Source organism: Oncorhynchus mykiss, chromosome 5 (genome assembly GCF_013265735.2).
Source record: "Oncorhynchus mykiss isolate Arlee chromosome 5, USDA_OmykA_1.1, whole genome shotgun sequence".
In the NCBI taxonomy this organism is placed as follows: Eukaryota; Metazoa; Chordata; class Actinopteri; order Salmoniformes; family Salmonidae; genus Oncorhynchus; species Oncorhynchus mykiss.
Genome location: NC_048569.1, coordinates 41,537,775 through 41,556,249, shown reverse-complemented (window position 1 = coordinate 41,556,249; position 18,475 = coordinate 41,537,775). Strand labels below are relative to the sequence as shown.

The 18,475-nt window shown below is 43.2% G+C and overlaps 1 protein-coding gene across 9 annotated transcripts in view; it reads right to left on the bottom strand.

The window, feature by feature from the left end:
* Positions 1-593: 593 nt before the first annotated feature.
* The window catches only part of sbno1 (strawberry notch homolog 1 (Drosophila)), a 33,438-nt gene continuing 15,556 nt past the window's right edge, over positions 594-18,475 (bottom strand). For 3 of the 9 annotated variants that reach the window (XM_036977532.1, XM_036977535.1, XM_036977533.1), the window contains 17 exons: positions 17,512-17,712; positions 17,249-17,434; positions 16,874-17,043; positions 14,132-14,263; positions 13,489-13,624; positions 13,105-13,217; positions 12,910-12,981; positions 12,732-12,831; positions 8,087-8,161; positions 7,842-7,988; positions 7,550-7,644; positions 7,333-7,419; positions 6,339-6,553; positions 5,990-6,183; positions 1,892-2,007; positions 1,616-1,742; positions 594-1,461 (listed from right to left, as the gene is read on the bottom strand). In XM_036977532.1, coding sequence (XP_036833427.1) covers positions 1,394-1,461; positions 1,616-1,742; positions 1,892-2,007; positions 5,990-6,183; positions 6,339-6,553; positions 7,333-7,419; positions 7,550-7,644; positions 7,842-7,988; positions 8,087-8,161; positions 12,732-12,831; positions 12,910-12,981; positions 13,105-13,217; positions 13,489-13,624; positions 14,132-14,263; positions 16,874-17,043; positions 17,249-17,434; positions 17,512-17,712 — 2,234 coding nt within the window. In that variant the 3' untranslated portion in view covers positions 594-1,393. Of the gene's footprint in view, positions 1,462-1,615; positions 1,743-1,891; positions 2,008-2,602; positions 2,775-3,222; positions 5,782-5,989; positions 6,184-6,338; positions 6,554-7,332; positions 7,420-7,549; positions 7,645-7,841; positions 7,989-8,086; positions 8,162-12,731; positions 12,832-12,909; positions 12,982-13,104; positions 13,218-13,488; positions 13,625-14,131; positions 14,264-16,873; positions 17,044-17,248; positions 17,435-17,511; positions 17,713-18,475 lie in introns of those variants that run through there. The other 6 variants (XM_036977534.1, XM_036977536.1, XM_036977537.1 and 3 more) reach the window with 5 other exon arrangements.

Sequence of the window (18,475 nt, the reverse complement as noted above, 5' to 3'; positions counted from 1 at the left end):
GGCCACGGCTTTTGTGGAGCGATGGGTGACAGTTGTTTATGTGTGCAGAGGGTCCCTGGTTTGAGCCCGGGTAGGGGCGAGGGTGACGGACTAAAGTTAAACTGTTACAATTAGTTAGTAAAAAATTAAATATCAGATTACATGTAATCAGTTACTCCCCAACCCAGTCTGCAATTGTAACATTGATAGCTATTGAATGTGTCTTACCTAGTTAAATCCCGTATTTATGGTAAATACTCAAATGTCTCTCGGACCCATTATCCTAGACTACATCATGTACTTGTTCGTCAACAGTTCAAATAGTGCTTGTTTTAGTCTTGCTGTAGGGGTTACGCAATGTTCAAGGAATGAATCACTGTAGATAAGACTAAATCAGTGGGTCTGCTGTACTACTATTGCCCAGATATCTCCATCATATTCCCTCTTTTCAACCAAGACTAGCTTTAACCTTACACAGACGTTCTACTATCTCAATATTGACCTTCTAATCTATTCAACTGGGGACATAGAACCTTAACTCTCAGGAGAAAAATATTGATTATGAGACCACTTGGATGATTTTAACACATTTTCACATTCATTTCAAAACAATATAATTTGTATTGAAAATTATTTTTATTACACTGAGTAATAAATACATACAAAGATGCAAGTGTAACAGAGGTCAGTGTGCTGCTAACAGCTTAGCTTCCTCCACTGTCCGATTGCCCCGTACTGGGCTAGAACCAGTGATCATCTGCTTCTCAACGCACGTGACTGCCCTCCTTGTAAACGTGCAAACCGATTATTGAGCCATACAAAAAGGTACACCTTGGATGGCTCCCATCGGCGACAATTCCAGCTAGCTGCGGAGTGAGTTTACGGTATGTTCTTAACTCCTACATAAGTAAGAGCATTTATCATTAATATCAAAAAAAGAACCTCAACATGAATGAACCATCGTATTTGGCACTTTTCTGTCCTTCACTTGCTCACCCATGTGTTAAAAGGGTCTGGAATTCAGACCAAAGTCTATCAAAAAAAGAGTTCATCTCCTAGTCTAACCCTGTACAAGCCATGCAATGTCTACAATTAAACAAAGGCCATGGTTGACCTGTACATTTGCATGCAAAAATCACTATTTGTTATAAATATGAAGACAGGAAACTGTGACCCCAAAATGGGGCATAAGAAAAAACAAATCCTTCTAATTCTGAATTCTATTCTGGTGTCCCCTCTCTCTCCCTTTCTCTAATTTTAACCTTTCAGAAACAATTTCTTGACCTTTTTAACCATCCCTCGTTTTTAATTTGTATTCCTATTTTTAGAGGATGTGCCATGCAGCAGTCTTTTACATGGTGAGTGCGAGTGTTGGGTGTTGGTTCTTCTGCAGGAGAGGGTAATATTTCTGTAGCTAGGACCTGGCATTTCGCTCAGTCTCTGCCAAGCACTCCCGCACCAGTCCCCTGGCATGGATGATACCTTTGGCGAAGAGGACACACCAAAATGAACAGTCATTCACTGACTGATAACTCTCTAACCAAGTTAGGAAGCTGACTATTGTATAGTCTAGAATATGCAGTTTGTTTCAACACACAATATAAGTATTGTATTAGTACAGAGATTTCCACATTACCTCGTTTTAGTCTCTCCATGGCGCTCTTGCTGCCGGCATAGGTGGGACGGATCTCCTTCCCCAGCTCCTCGATGATGGCCAGCAGCTCTGAATACTTACTCTGGGGCACCTGGTTGCCGCTGGATCCCTGCACACAGGGACAGGAGAGAGACAGATTACCAAAGGGAGATACATATGATGTAACAATTCATTTCTAATAACATGGCAATTTTATTTCCTGCATTGTAGAAGTAGCAGACGCAATGTGGGTGTCTTTCGGTCTGTGAATTCCTGTACCTGTGAAAAGCCCAAGGAGGGCGGTGCGTAAACGTCATTCACCAGCGGCCTGTAGGACTGCAAAGTGGCCAAGTTGGCTGCAGACGGAGACTGGATGTTTCCTAGGATGTTTCCAACTGTTGAGAGACAAATACAAACACATCTAGGGTCAAATATGATATTACAGATAAGCAGATAGTATAAAACAGGAGGAAAATAAGTTAATACAAATTCTACATATTGCATGTTCACATCGCCAACAATGCCCACAGCTGTCGTGGGCATGTTCTTCCCAATGCAATAAGCGTGGTCTAACACTAGATGTCCTCGAAGGGTCATAAAATAATACCCTAGCAGATCAATCAACAGCTCCGCGAGAGAATATCATGGAGGAAGCGGAAAAGGGCTGACTTAAGAAGCCAAAGTGATACATTTTTGTCACAATGTAACGATACCCTCCAGGACAGAATAGGACACAGAACGGGTATTATTTTTCGAAACAAGGAATTTCACACCTCTGCCCTTGTTTAGCCGATGCATATGAGGATGGGGCTTTTTTTTTACATTAGTAATAATGGCGGATATGAATTAGCCTAGCGCTCAGGATCTGACCCTATATATATATAACTGGACAAAAACTACAGTCTTTCTGCAGGTATTCTCCGAAACCCCGGTTTTAACACTCGATTTAGCGGTTGGATGGTTGGATTTTAACCGATATTTTTCCCTTACCCTGGTTCCCGGAAGTTCCTGGAATGTGCTGGTGGACATTGGGTTTGTAAGACATTCCGAGAGACATAGTAAATTAAAGAAATAAATTTGACCCGAAATTCGGTGAAGCGTCTGTCTCACTTTTTGTTTACAGCAACGGCACCCGGCAAATATGGCCGTCACTTTATATTGACACCCACAATGCACATATTCTATCACCACAATAGTCAATTTGGGATAATCTGCCCTAAAATGTTTCAAACAGATTTCAGTACATTTTAAAATATTCCTAAATGTTATATTTAAAATTACTTTAAGTAATAATTCACGTTGATCCCCCCCCCCCCCCCCCCCCCCCCCCCCCCCCCCCCCCCTTCTTTTTATTGAAATGCACTGTAAATCCTCCTGCTCCACAGAACACATGAGCAACTTTGTTGCTATTTCTCTGGACCACGTGGAACTTACATTTTAGTCGAATTTCAAGTGTAATGGACGGACCATGCAACTATTTCATGAACTTCTTGAACATTTATTAATTCGTCTCAATTACATTACTCCGGAAAACCAAATTGTCAAAGGTTTACAACAATATAATTTGCCTATAAAAGCGCCTACATGTGATAGTGTGTGTAAAGTCTAACCTATATAGACGCAGCCAGTTAAACTGTTCCTCAGATGGTGACTCATGCAACAGTATTGCTTTTGCTCGGCAACACCAATTGGTAGTAGACCACCACAGCAGAACGGAAGAGGATATGAAACAGAAAACAAACTACATTTAAGATAACCCGTCTTTGTCTGGGGAATGCATCCATTGTTCACACTTTCCCCTCCCAGAATGCCCCTCTGCTCTAATTATTAACAGCAGACATCTCCACTACAAGGCATGTGCGCACTGGAAGCCCCTCTTCTGAACTTTCTCCCGTCCTCTTGACCACGCTGTTATTTGGCCCGTGCTGACACGATGTAACGCCTCTCCAATTCGAGATGACGCGGTCAGTCTTGACCATTGGTGGACCGGCAGCGGCCACGTTCTATGCCCCAATCATAACTTTCAGCGTCATTATCTATAGGAAGTTGTGGGAAAGTACAGACACCAAGTGATGGCCTGAGCTCTAAACACAAAAAAAGTAGTGGTGACATCATTGGCACAGAGTGATGATGCTTTAACAAACATGTCTTAGGCATTTATAATATGCTTCTTTCATTAATAGCTCAAAATCATTTTATGACTACAGAGTACATACAGCACATAAAAAGTTTAACAATATATACAAATATCAGGAATAAAAAATAAAAAAGTGAAACTGGATTCAAACTTTCTCCTTGGATTTATTGGTCATATGCAAGAGGTAGAAATCTTGCACTCAGTTAAATCATTTAATACAGATTATTTGTACAAATCAGTCCGAAGTGCAACTCGTGCAAGGATGAAACACTGTCCAAGTGTTTAACAAACGACTATGTAAGCAAAAAACGTCTTATTTCCAGATATGACAATATACACATTGGTATACCAAAAGGAGTATCCTAAACTCAACAGGCTGACCGTCATAACTTCTTACAGCACTCCAAACCAAGAAAAGCCTTTAGAAATTCTTCAGCCCCCCCCCCTGTGCATCATGTCTCAAGTGAAATCAGATGTAAAATGACCAGGGGCCAAGCAGTAATGTTGCTGACTGGTGGAGAATGGAGGTTAAGTTCCAGTTCAGAATCAGTGAAGGAACAAGTGCCCAACCCCCAAAGCCACTGATTCCTAGGTACTTCATGGATATCTAAAGGATCAGATAGATATGAGTGAATATGCTAATGAGATCCACCTCACCCTCCAAGGTGCTATCGTTACCACATTGGATACACCTATCCAATCCACACCAGCACATACAGGAGGTAGAAAGCAGCAAGTGGTCAGTTTGGAATTCAGCAACAAACTCTTTCTTGAATACTAACTTTTACTGTAGCAGTATTAAACAGCTTGTATCGACAAACAAGATCTATGACCTTCACAGTACAGTTGTATAATACCACTCCAGGATTGTTATCTGCTGTAGTTTGCCGTAGAGTTTGACAGTACAAGATGTTGAATCTGACGCCACATATTAAAACAGCCCGTTCCCGGAAATCTTTTGAATGCAGAGGAATTAATTTAGGAAAATAAACAGGTATTTTAAACCATACACGGTCACAGTTCTTAATAGTCAAGCTGTAAAAACAACTGCAGGTTTACGGGATACACCCATGTTTGATACACTTGTTAGTCAATGAAATAACACCCAATTAGCTATATGGTGCACAACGTACAGGTAGTGCGCTATCTAGGGAATAGGGTGGCATTTTAAGACTTGAGTCATGAGAGTAATTACTAAAATGAGGCAAGAAAGCAGTTGATGTGTCATGCATCTCAGGTAGACCGATTAGAAAATGTCAGTTGGCTTGAAAAACAAAAAAAGGGTCACTAAAGCTTAACGAACCCCTGAGCACTGACCGGTCACCAGAAGAAAACAAAAACCTAGGTGATGCCCACCCCAGCTTTCAGTACAGAAGGCAGTGGTAGGAACAAGTCACCAACAGAAAGCACAGGGCACATTTACACAGAGCTTAGAGGGGGAGGAAAGAAAACAGAAACACAGTCAGGCGTTATAATTATGCCTCTCTTCTCCACTGACATGCGTCCTCTCCCCCCTTTATCACCACAGCCTCTTCTAAATCTTCAGCTCTGAATCTCAGAGGAATAATAGTAGTCAAGCCAACTCCTCGAGCGAGACAGTCTCTTCTTTGGACATAAACCCTGAAATCTTAACACTGCCACTGCGGTTAAGCTACAGGGAGAACCACAACTCAGCGCTCGCAGCACCTCAGGTTCCTCAGGAGGAACGGAGAAGGAGCTAGGGAGAAGGGGGGTGGGGGTGGTGGTGCTGCTGCTGTCGTGCCACAGTGCGGAGGTGGAGATCCAGATAGAAATATGGTCGTATCCCATCAGGTCGGGTCAAGAACCCAGGGCTTAGAGGCAGAGATGGGGTCGGAGCCCATCAGGTCAGACTGGGTGATGAACCCATGCTATGTGTTGTGTACGTGGCTGAGGCTCTGAGGGTGCAGCTGCTGCCACTTCTGCTGCTGCTGAACAGCCAGTTGCTGAGACTGGTCAGATGATGACAGGATGTTGGTCAGAGGAGAGACGCAGTTCGCTGGAATGATCAGGCCTGGACACAAGAGGCGGAAAGATATAATCATATTCGCTAGCGTCCACATAGTTCAACCTCATTTTAACTGTTCATTTAAAATGTAACTTGTTGGGGAGGAGAGGGAGCAGCTTCTACTTCGGTAGATCACATTAAAGGGAACATTTTCAAAAGCGCAAAATAAAATATTCTGCCCAAAACTCTTCAAAGACTTCCAGCATCAACTTACCCACGATCCTCTGCCCGTCCTCTGTTCTGAGGCGGACGATTTGCATCTTGACATTAGTTCCGCTGACGGAGGCCAGGACCCCCTCCACCTTGGTCCACACGCTGAGCACAGAGCCACACAGCACATAGTACGTCCTGCAGCGCAGACCCACCTCACACTGCAGACCCACTGACGCCTTCTTACAGTTACCACGCCTGGAGGGAGGAGAAACGGTTTATAAACACACGATTCACCTCTTTCTTGACTAGTTCATACCACTATACTAGTAAAGCTTAAAGCCGGATAGTGAACTTGATGACTCTGCCAAAACCACCACTACAACTCCAGTCATTGGAGAAACAGCACCTACCAGTATGCATGAGCGCAGATCTCAGCTGAAGACTTGTACTGGTCAATCCAGTGCTGTTTGGCATCATCTGAGAGCACCTTTTTACACTTCTTCTTGATGTCAGTGTAGGCTTCCAGTTTAAGCTGTTTTCCCGTATTAGGTCTATAGACCAGGAACAGCCTCTTCTTACTGTTCACCTCCTGCACCAAGATGGCTGTCTTCTTGTTGTTCCTTATCTAGGAATCAGCAAAATACAGCAGTGTTACAACTAGAGTTTTTTTGTTTTACAATGTTCTTAGATACATTTTATGGCACAAAACAAATATACAAAAGTAAGCAAGGTTTGAAATGATTATGCTTTCGTCAAATATTATATTAGTTTGGGCTTCTTGCGTCCAATTCGCAGTCTACAATTTGTATACCCCCTTTTTACTCTCCAATTTCATGATTACGATCTTGTCTCATCGCTGCAACGCCCCAACATGCTCGGGAAAGGCGAAGGTCAAGTCATGCGTCCTCCGAAACATGACCCGCCAAGCTGCGCTTCTTAACACCCACTCACTTAACCCAGAAGCAAGCTGCACCAATGTGTCAGAGGAAACACCATTCACCTGACGACCGGTGTCAGCCTGCAGGCGCTCGGCACGCCATAAAGAGTCGCTAGAGCACAATGAGCCAAGTAAAGCGCACCGCGCCCCCCCCGGCCAAACCCTTGCCTAACCCGGGCGACGCTGGGCCAATTGTGCGCCGCCCTATGGGACTCGCAGTCACAGCCGGTTGTGTGGGATCGGACCCTAGTCTGTAGTGCGACCGCAACACTGCGATGCAGTGCTTTAGACTGCTGAGGCACTCAGGAAGCCCTACAAATTTCAAATTACGTTCCGGCCACCTAACCAGCATTTCAAGAAAAAAATAAATCTTCCCGTGGCTGAATCTAGTTGATGATCCCCGATGTATGTAGAGTTTGCCAAACTCAGTTGAGAAGACATTAAAAGTATTGTTGGTCTTTTGGTACCTGTACATAGAAGCCATCATCTGGTCCACTCTGCTCGGCCCAGGCATGGGTGGCATCCTCCCAGGACATGCCTCTCTCCACACTCACCTGGCAGACAATAGAGACAGTATTTACAACATGGAAAATGGCTACCAGTCCATTGTATCTTTAAGATAAGAATTCCAGGTTAAATCAGTTTCTGTTGTCGCCTAGTGGGAAAAACAACGGTCAGTCGTACCGTATAGAGCTCCACATGTCCTGAGGTGGAGTAGCCTGGGGTCAGGAACTTCTTGGCTTCAATCTTCTTCACCTTCTCATCCCCAGAACCCAGGTCTACAAGACAAGATACACACCATTCAGTTGTATAACACTGCAGGTGTCATTCCCAGTAGAGTCCCTCATTCCCAGTAGAGTCCCTCATTCCCAGTAGAGTCCCTCATTCCCAGTAGAGTCCCTCATTCCCAGTAGAGTCCCTCATTCATCTGATTTAACAGAAAAAATAAGAAAAAAAAGTTCCTCTCCTGTCTTACCCAGGATGCCCATGTCGTAGCGTCCGTTCTTCTTGGCGTTCTGTATGACAGCTGCCAGAGTGTCAGAGAAGTACTGGAACAGAGCGTTCTGCTCCTGCACTGCCATCCCTAGGATACGGTTCAGGAACTTCCCTATGTTGTTGTAGTCTGGGAAGGGGAGAGGAAGTGTTATGTACAGCAAGAAGCATACAATCTTAGACTTCCTATTGTAATCTGACAAAGCTTAAAGTTCGAGCCAGTCTCACCTTTGTCCAGAGACAGAATCCCTGATCGGTCCTCCACATTGATCAGACCCACTCCGATCAACCCATGACGGATCTCTGCCAGAGAACAGGATGAAGACCAGATCACGTCAGAAGAAAGTAAGACCACAGCCACACACCAGAAAGGTTAAGTCAGTTTGAGTCATTCAAGTGTGGATAATAGACACTATGAAAGAATCCCCAGTATCAAGCAGGAGAATGCAAATTCCCCTGGCTCAAAATAGGGATGGGCAATTCCACAATAACAGAATGATGCCGAGACTCAGCATTAAGGACTACCTTTAACAATTTCCACTGGAAAAACGTACAAAAAGAAATGTACTTTAAGTAGTGTTGTCACGATACGAACATTTGACTATTGATATGATACCAAGTATCACGATACCGAGTTGTATCGCGATTCCCCGGACGCTTGTTCCCATTTTTTCAACGTTATGTGCATTTGCCACACTAAAATTCTGTCACTGATAGTCACACAATACAACACATATTGAATTAACTTCACACTGTATAATAGAATAGTGCAAAGAATCGCTGATTTGCTCATATTTGCAAAGGCCTACCTGTGATTTGGCTGGAGGATTATACATAACGATCTGCATGTCATTGTGGCAATAAGGGGAAAACACTGCATGAACCCTTCTTTACTCTTCATTCGACAGACACTCAGTCTCCCTCTCACACAAACACACTGCTCTCGCCCAAATGTCAAAAAGAAATTAAGGCGCACCAGAAATACAGAACAAAAATAAAAACGCAACAATTTCAAAGATTTTAGTGAGTTACAGCGCATATTCTGAAAATTTGTCAATTGAAATAAATTCATTAGAACCTAAATCTATGGATTTCACATGACTGGGAATACAGATATGCATCTGTTGCTCACAGATACATAAAAGTAGTGTCGTGGATCAGAAAAATCAGTCAGTATCTGGTGTGACCACCATTTGCCTCATGCAGCACGACATTTCCTTCGCATAGTTGATTAGGGTGTTGATTGTGGCCTATGGAATGTTGTCCCACTCTTCAATAGCTGTGCGAAGTTGCTGGATATTGGTGGAAACTGAAACACGCAGTCGTAGACATTGACCCAGAGCATCCAAAACATGCTCAACTGATGACATATTTGGTGAGTATGCAGGCCACGGAAGAACTGGTACATTTCCAGCTTCCAGGAATTGTGTACAGATCCTTTGCAACATGGGGCCGTGCATTATGTGCCAACATGGTGATTGCAACGGCACGACAATGGGCCTCAGGATCTCGTCATGGTATCTCTGTGCAATAAAATTGCCATCAATAAAATGCAATTGTGTTCATTGTCTGTAGCTTATGACTTGCCCCATGGTGGCAGTGGGGCTCTCTGTTCACAACGTTGACGTCAGCAAACCACTCGCCCACACGACGCAGTACATGCTGTCTGCCATCTGCCCGGTATAGTTTAAACTGGGACACATCCTCAAAGAGCACAAACTGGAGAAGGTGAGAATTTTCCTTCTGAAGTCGGTTACGACGCCGAACTGCAGTCAGACGACGAGCACGCAGATGAGCTTCCCTGATTTGGTTTGACAGTTCTTGCATAAATTATTTTGGTTGTGCAAACTGACAGTTTCACCATCTGTCCGGGTGGCTGGTCTCAGAAAATCCAGCAGGTGAAGAAGCCAGATGTGAAGCTCCTGGGCTGGCGTGGTTACATGTGGTCTACAGTTGAGGCCAGTTGGACGCACTGCCAAATTCTCTAAAATGACGTTGAGGCGGCTGATGAGAAATTAGCATTAAATTATCTGGCAACAGCGCCGGTGGACATTCCTGCCAATTGTACGCTCCCTCAACTGGAGACCTCTGTAGCATTGCGTTGTGTGACAAAACCGCACATTTTAGAGTGGCTTTTTATTGTCCCCAACACAGGTTCACCTGTGTAATGACCATACTGTTTAATCAGCTTCTTGGGTGGATTATTTTGGTAAAGGAAAAATCCTCACTAAACAAAATCGGGATCTTTTATTTCAGTTGATGAAAAAAGAAAAAAAAAAACACTTTACATGGTGCGCTTATATTTTTAGTCAGTATAGTTTAGGCTTACATTAGGCCTATACTAATCCTACCTTTGGAACACGTCTCATGACTAGCAGACCCTTCTCCTTTATTCCTGTGCAAATCAAATTTGCCTAGACCTACTGTCAAGTAAGCAGATTGCTGGCTAGCTAGCAAACATGACTGAATTGTCTATCAAACCAGTAATTAACAACCTGGGATTAGCTGTACTGCCCGCGATATAAAATACAGGCGAAATCACGCAGGAAGAACAAAAAAAGGTAGGTGTGGTAATGGGTCTTCTACAGACATGCTTGTAACTTTACTATAAAGCTGCAAGCATGTCTGTCGCAAACCTGTGCTATATTTTTCCTCTCGGTCACTCAGGCTGCGTGACATCAAACTTGCAAAGCATACTCAGACTGGCCTATGCGATTGGTTATACCAGGTGATGAAATTATACAAATGTATCAACTTAGATTTCATGCTGCACCAGAGTGATCTAGCAACTGCACATGTATCCCCACCCGCCATCACAGCCAAATTAAAGTACCAGTCAAAAGTTGACACACCTACTCATTCAAGGGTTTTTCTTTATTTGACTATTTTCTACATTGTAGAATAATAAAAGACAAACTTTGAAATAAGACATGGAATACAGAAGCGCAAACCAGAAGGGATGGCATAACGCTGCAGAATGCTGTGGTAGCCAAACTGGTTAAGTGTGCCTTGAATTCTAAATAAATTCAGACTGTCACCAGCATAGCACTTCCACAGCATCATACCTCCTCCATGCTTCACGGTGGGAAACACATGCGGAGATCATCCGTTCACCTTCTGGGTCTCACAAAGACATGGCGGTTGGAACCAAAAATCTCAAATTTGGACTCATCAGTCCAAAAAATCAGTCCAGATTTGCACTGGTCTAATGTCCATTGTTCGTGTTTCTTAGCCCAAGCAAGTCTTCTTATTGGCATCCTTTAGTGGTTTCTTTGCAGCAAGTCGACCATGAAAGCCTGATTCACAGTCTCCTCTGAACAGTTGATGTTGAGATGTGTCTTGTTACTTGAACTCTGTGAAACATTTATTTGGGCTGCAATCTGAGGTGCAGTTTACTCTAATGAACTTATCCTCTGCTGCAGAGGTAACTCTGGGTCTTTCTTTCCTGTGGCGGTCCTCATGAGAGCCAGTTTCATCATTGTGCTTGATGCTTTTTGCGACTGCACTTGAAGAAACGTTCAAAGTTGTTGACATTTCCGGATTGACTGACCTTCATGTTAAAGTAATGATGGACTGTCGTTTCTCTTTGCTTATTTGAGCTGTTCTTGCCATAAAATGGACTTGGTATTTTACCAAATAGGGCTATCTTCTGTATACCACCCCTACCTTGTCACAACACAACTGATTGGCTCAAATGCATTAAGGAAAGAAATTCCACAAATTTAACAAGGCACACTTGTTAATTGAAATGTATTCAAGGTAACTACCTCATGAAGCTGGTTGAGAGAATGCCAAGAGTGTGCAAAGCTGTCATCAAGGCCAAGGGTGGCTACTTTGAAGAACCTTAAGTATAAAATATAAAGTTTGTTGAACACTTCTTTGGGTACTACAAGATTTCATGTGTTATTTCATAGTTTTGTTGTCTTCACTATTATTCTACAATGTAGAACAGAAAAAAACCTAGAATGAGTAGGTGTGTCCAAACTTTTGACTGGTACTGTATATTTTAAAGACTGATGGAGGAATAGATGCACAAGAAGTGCAGACAAAGAGAAACAGGTGAGTGATGGCTGGTAGGGGATGTGGCTGGCTCATTACACAGGAGATGTGCATGAACTTGAAATACATTATTGGACTTGCGCATAGAAGAGACTGGATGCTGTTGTTTAAAATGTATAAACAAAAAAATGGACTACATAAACCTTATATAACCGGCGCTAACCGGTTCTTTAGAACAGTAGGGCTGAAAAATGTGGTAGTATCATATGAAACGGTACTACGGTATTCTAAAATGTTGTTATCATAACGTTTTGGTACCGTGATATGTGGCATCTGTAGACAAAGGTCTCTCAATGCAATATTTTCCAGACTAGGTAGCTATTGTCCAATAAATATTCACGTGGGCGTGTTCTGGCAAATAAATGCATATAAAACAGTCAAGGATATTCGTATTGTAACAAAACTTGGTAAACATGTTGCAAACACTGTCAAGACTACATATGCAAGAACATTCATATCGACCAGAGTGGCGCTATAACGGGCACATGTTTATGTCTCGTGATCTCTTTGATAATTTGGCACACATGCTCAGGGATATGAGTCTAGCTAACCCATGCAATCTCAGACATTGGCCTGACTTTGACTAAAACTTGGGTGAATGACGCATCTTGCCATAGAGATCCTTCAATTAAAAATAATTTCTGATTGCCCCAAGGCTGCATCATCAGCATTTTTACTGTTGCCTTGTTCAACTTGGCAATTATTGGGTTTTGTTTGGTAAACATTTTAAAGTTAACATCTGAGCATCATTCTGTTACCAAGGAATTGCCCAGAGATAAATCCTATGACTATTACAAGATCTGTCCAGACACACCTTTGTAGAAATCCCCTTCGAAGTCCGAAGGAGGATTCACTAACGGAGAGTCCAGGTTGACAATAGACTTCATCACGATCTCCAGTGCATTTCTGCCATACTGTGGAGTGGAGCAGAAAGTTAGAAACTGAACCCTACACTCACACACAGCGTGTTCCTATGTGGTGTATCTACTTACTTTGTTGTCAAAGTTGAACCTGCTGAGATCTCTCGTCTCTGTTGCTCTTCTGTCTCCATGCGTGAGGGCACCCTGTGGAATACACAGATCACATGTAGCGTCAGCAGCCAAACTTCAATAATTCAAACAAGGGGGATAATATCCATATTTTCAACTGGTCAGCTCAATTGAACCACTGACAGGACAGGTTCTTACCAGGCTCTCCAGTCTCTTGGCCACAATGGAGGCAAACCTCTGTTCCCCAGCCAGCTCAGAGATGAGGAACACGTACTCTGGAGCTGTCACCTGGTTAGACCTATGGGTCCTCCCTGAGAGAGAGGGAACAAGATGTCAGACAATGGTAGCATTGAGCAGAACACACATTTAATTAATTCTAAATACCTACTAGTCCCATAGTGGAAACCCCCAGAGACATGACAGGTAAATTAAGTAAAATAAGCAACATTATTGAGAGGCAAGTAAATCCCACAAGACTAGAGTGAAGACATTTTTATTTCTATAGCATTTTTCACAAAAAAAGTATCAGTGCTTCAGATTGTATGGGAGTAATGAAACTACAGCAAGAGCAAGATTTCTCACCAAACTGCTGTATGGCTCTGTCTGCACTCCAGGGCAGCTCCAGGGTCATGTGGACCCTCCTCCTCTGGTTCTTCACCCGCCGGTCAGCCTGCAGGGAGATACCGGAGCTAGCCGCCTCCGAGATGATGGCTATGTTCTGGAGAGAACAAGGTTAGGAATGGTTCTGTGCTAATGGTTTGTGGACAATATATTCAACTGATGCTATACATTTGTGACTCAAACAAGGAGACTGGCCACAACCTACATTTCTCAAGTCATTGTGCTTGTACCCCTCGCCTAAGACAGAATCATGGTGTATTACTTTTCCCTCCTCTCAGGTAGCCAAGCATATAGAGAAGTTGGCTCTGGGCTCTACCTCTTATAGTAGTACGGCGTTCCTGGAGCAAATTTGGGTTAAGTGCCTTGCCCAAGGGCACAGAGATTGACCTTTCAATTACTGGTGAACAATGGTTAAAAAAAACCAGAGCAAACAAGGTAAAAATAAATCTGCCAATGTGCCCTTGAGCAAGGCATTTAACCCTAATTTGCTACAGGGGCGCCATACTACTATGGCTGACCCTGTAAAACACCACATTTCACTGCACCTACACGTTGTGACAATTAAACATTTGTTTCTCCCATTTCTCTCCCAGTCCTCCCTTACTTTCTCTCCGTCCATGAACCTCTGTTTCTCTGTGAGGTTGAGGATCTCCACAGGAACATCCAATTCAGAGCGGGACTCGTAAGAGATGCTGCCGTCGTCGTTACTGACCACCCGACCTTTACGGCCTGTCATCTGGAATATAGCAGAGACAATGTGGGAACAAAACAAAAAAGGATAAAAAGAGACGTAAAGATAGTGAAAAAGGTCCAAATGTTGCTACCTACATTCTGGCTAGCGTTGTGAAGCATAAACAAAATAAAAATGGAACACGTTGACACACACCAAAAGCTGGGACTCAGATCTTGAGGATATATTATTTGCCTGCCTGTGACCTACTGTTATTCATCACCAGCCCCAAGCGTCAACATTTCTATTTTACACAACGTTTACACCAAACATCTTACAAGGTAAGCTTCTATTTGGACTGTGTTGGAGCTAATGCTACATGGGGCGTATCAAATTAATCCTAACAGCCTATTGCCAATGTCATCTGACGATGTAGGACTTAATGGCAAAACAGAGTGACTATCTTTGCGCATCAAAAATATGACTTTGCCTGCTTTCACGCTGTAGGCATCTATTACACAGGGGATTGGCTACTACGGCACCTTGACAGTCTTGTAGCCAATGATAAACTTGCCAGGGATATTCCGTTGACCTGGTTGGGACAAAGCAAGGCCTAGAACCTTTTACGCGCAATGCAAACTATTGCTACCTGGCTCAGAGACGAGACGCACCCAGCACGCTACATTGTAAACAGATTATCTCTTTAGCATACTGGATTCACTTTAAGACTTTTTATAGCCAATTTACTATATGCATTTCTTTTTTAGAAGTCGTCTGCTTTTTGTGCTTTGGATTTAGTTTACATAGGCCCATGTAACAAGTAATTTCAATGTTAGACAACTACTTTGGAATTATATATTTTTCATAGTAGTTCACCGTTTGCTGTTCTAACTTTAATACTTGTAACTTGAGGGGCCACTTAACTTATGTCCATTTGTGGTTCGCACCTCTGCCTTGGTCTCCAAAGTGTTTCTGTTTGCATCGTGTGTGTGCTTCACACCTATGTGAGTCGCTTGGGGTTTGGTTTTTTAGGTTAATGTAGTCGTTTTGTAAATTTAGTCAACTGTAATTCTGTGTGTCTTACAGCAATACAGCCCTTTATTTTATTCACCACAGAGCGGAGGATGCAGAAGATTTGGATGACGACGTTTGGGAGCCACCCCTTCCCAGCGAGCGCCCCTGCCGGTCAAGGTCTTCACCCCCCCACTGCCATGTCAATCACCCTGTCTGATGGTTCTACAGCCACTTTTCATAGACCTCTTGAAAAAGGAAATAGGGGCTTGTGGCACCATTCACCCTAACAGAATCGATTTCCCAAAGACCAAGGTAAACGACATGACAAAGACAGTGGAGAGGGGGACCATACGTTGGATCAAGACTAACAAACTGCTTTTTGTGAAACGGAAGGACACTAAGGAAGTAACCATGCTCACCTCACAGCATAAGGCATTCAATAGCGACCATGTCTCAAGGAGGGTGAAAATTGCCAATGGGGCACGGGTGAGGACGAATGTCCCTATTCCTGTTTCTGTGAAGGACTACAATGCCAGCATGGGGGGTGTCAATCTATCTGATGCTCTGATAGAGGACCTGGTAGTAGCCTTCAAGACCAGAAAGTGGGTTAAAACTTTATTTTTACCACAAGAGTGTACAAAGCTGTCATGAAGGCAAAGGCGGGCTACTTGGAAGAATCTAAATCTAATTTTGATTTGTTTAACACTTTTTTGGTGAATACATGATTAGGTGTGTGTTATTTAATAGTTGATGTCTTCACTATTATTCCACAATGTAGAAAATAGTACAAATAAATTAAAACACTTGAATGAGTAAGTGTGTCCAAACTTTTGATTGGTACTGTCCATCTGTTGTTTTTATATTGTTCATTTGTATGTGGGACTAATACATTGGATATGCCTAGGCTAAACGTTCAGGCACTTGAGGAACTTTTTTTTTCTTCTTTCTTTACACACATGGATATCCCCTGTATGTCCCCGACACCACCACAATGTTTGAGGTTGGTGTTGTAGAAATTACACTGTTCATAGTGAACAATAACGTTTAGGCACATCCAGTGTGCAAAAACAGTGCAATTACCACATTCGGACACTTTGGAGAGGTTGAAAGGACACTTGAATGTACCCTGGATACCCCATAACACCACCACGTTTGAATGAGGTTGATACGGTAGAGATTGTGTTTTTATACTAAACAAATATCAGTTAGGGATTGCAAATGTGTAATAGCACTGAAATGATCTAATTTACAGACATATGCCACTTTGGAGAGGTTTAGGGACACTTGGAAATGTCCCGTGACCACACCTGACTTACTAAAACATCTGCCCATTTCTAGTTAGGTTTATCAATCCCATTTTTTCTACCTGCCATTGTTCACATGTTGTGGAAGCCATCTGATATGTATCCAGCTCTATAATTCACATATAGCTTGTCAATGAAAGATTAAATATAAAGTTTGTGTGCTTCATCTAGTGTTTTCTGAACTATAACCCTATCTATCTTCTGATCATTTACTCAATCTCCCAGATGTCTTCCTTCCAAATACACCATGTTTTTGCATGTCGGAATGATGTAATTACACAGGAATAGCAGTTTTGGGTATGTCAATTGAGGCGAAAATCTACATTTTGCCATTACATCTAAGAGGTCAACCCGTTACCTCAGCCACATTGTCCGGTCCTCCCAGCTCGTCTATGAGTTCATCCAGAGTGTTGGGGGGTAGATCCTGAGCCAGCTTCTCCAGCTGGTCCAACAGATCTCTCTTCATCTGCTGAGCATCTTCCACAGCATCCTGACTGGTCATACAGCTGTCATCTGCCTCTACCTTGGCTGATGGAGGGATTAGAGGGAGAGAAAAATCATTAAAAAAAAAACATTTTTACCTTAAGTGTTGAATATCTTCATCTGCTCATCCTGGACTGGTTATACAACCCTAACTCATGCTTTGGAAAATACATAGATGGCAAAAGGGGATTTGCACAGAAGTTCGACACGACACTCACCTATGGCAGGTGCGTTGTTGCTACTAACTCACCTATGGCAGGTGTGCTGGAGGTCTTGACTATGGGGGTGGTAAAAGCAGGCCTGATGGAGCCCAGACCAGAGGCTAACAAGGCACTGTGGATAGAGTCTGGGTCAATGCTCTTCTTCTTTTTCTTCTTTTTATTCATCTTCTCCTTGCCTTTCTTCGCCTCTTTCCTCTTTCCAGACAGCCAGGGGTCTAAAAGAGGCAGAAAGTATAAGACAATGTTCGGTAGCAGTCAAACGTCTTCAATATCAACAATCTCCCTCACTCACCATCCTCCTCATCCTCGCTGGAATCATCCTTGAAGGGGTTGAAGTCATCATCATCTTCTCCTGAGCTGACCGACTTGAAACTGTCGTCACTCTCCGCATCATCCTTATCAGACTCCTCCGATTCGCTGTCGTCAGAGCTGCTCCCTGACAGACCACCAGACTTTCTCTTCCGCTTCTCTGGTTTCTTTATCTCAGCACCTGCTGGGAGAGAGGGAAAATTACAATTGGTAAACAGCCAAAACACTTAGTCTCCCACAATAAGGCCCTTTTAAAGATTCACTTCTCATCTGTGGAACAATAAGCCAGAACATTACATAACACCTAGGATGAGTCACAGGTTCACACAAAAACACTACTGGATAGGCGGGCCTCCCGAGTGGCGCAGCGGTCGAAGGCACTGCGTCGCAGTGCTAGAGGCGTCACAACAGATCCGGGTTCGATCCTTGTGACAGCCGGGCGCATGCACGCCGACTTCGGTCGCCAGCTGTACAGTGTTTCCTCCGACACATTGGTGTGGCTGGCTTCCGGGTTAAGCGAGCAGTGTGTCAAGAAGCAGTGCGGTTTGGTGGGGTCAATTTTCAGTGGATGCATGGCTCTCGACCTTCGCCTCTCCCGAGTCCGTACGGGACAAGACTAACTACCAATTGGATATCACAAAATTGGGGAGAGGGGGGAGGGGGGAATACAAAATAAAAATGTCAAAAGAACACCGGATAGGCAAGTAGAGATCTGCTGAAGTAACCAACTGAACAAAACTAAGATCAAACTCTTCGCTGTCCCATCAGACCCATCGCCTGCTAGGGTTGGGCATCTTTCCCTTTCAAGACAATTCAATAAGCATCTAGATAGATGGACTCCGATACATTTAGTTTGAAGTGATTCGGTTTGATTAGAGGAACGAAACTGATGCAATTCGGTGCTATACACTAACATTTGTTGCATAAAAACATGATATTAAAATCTG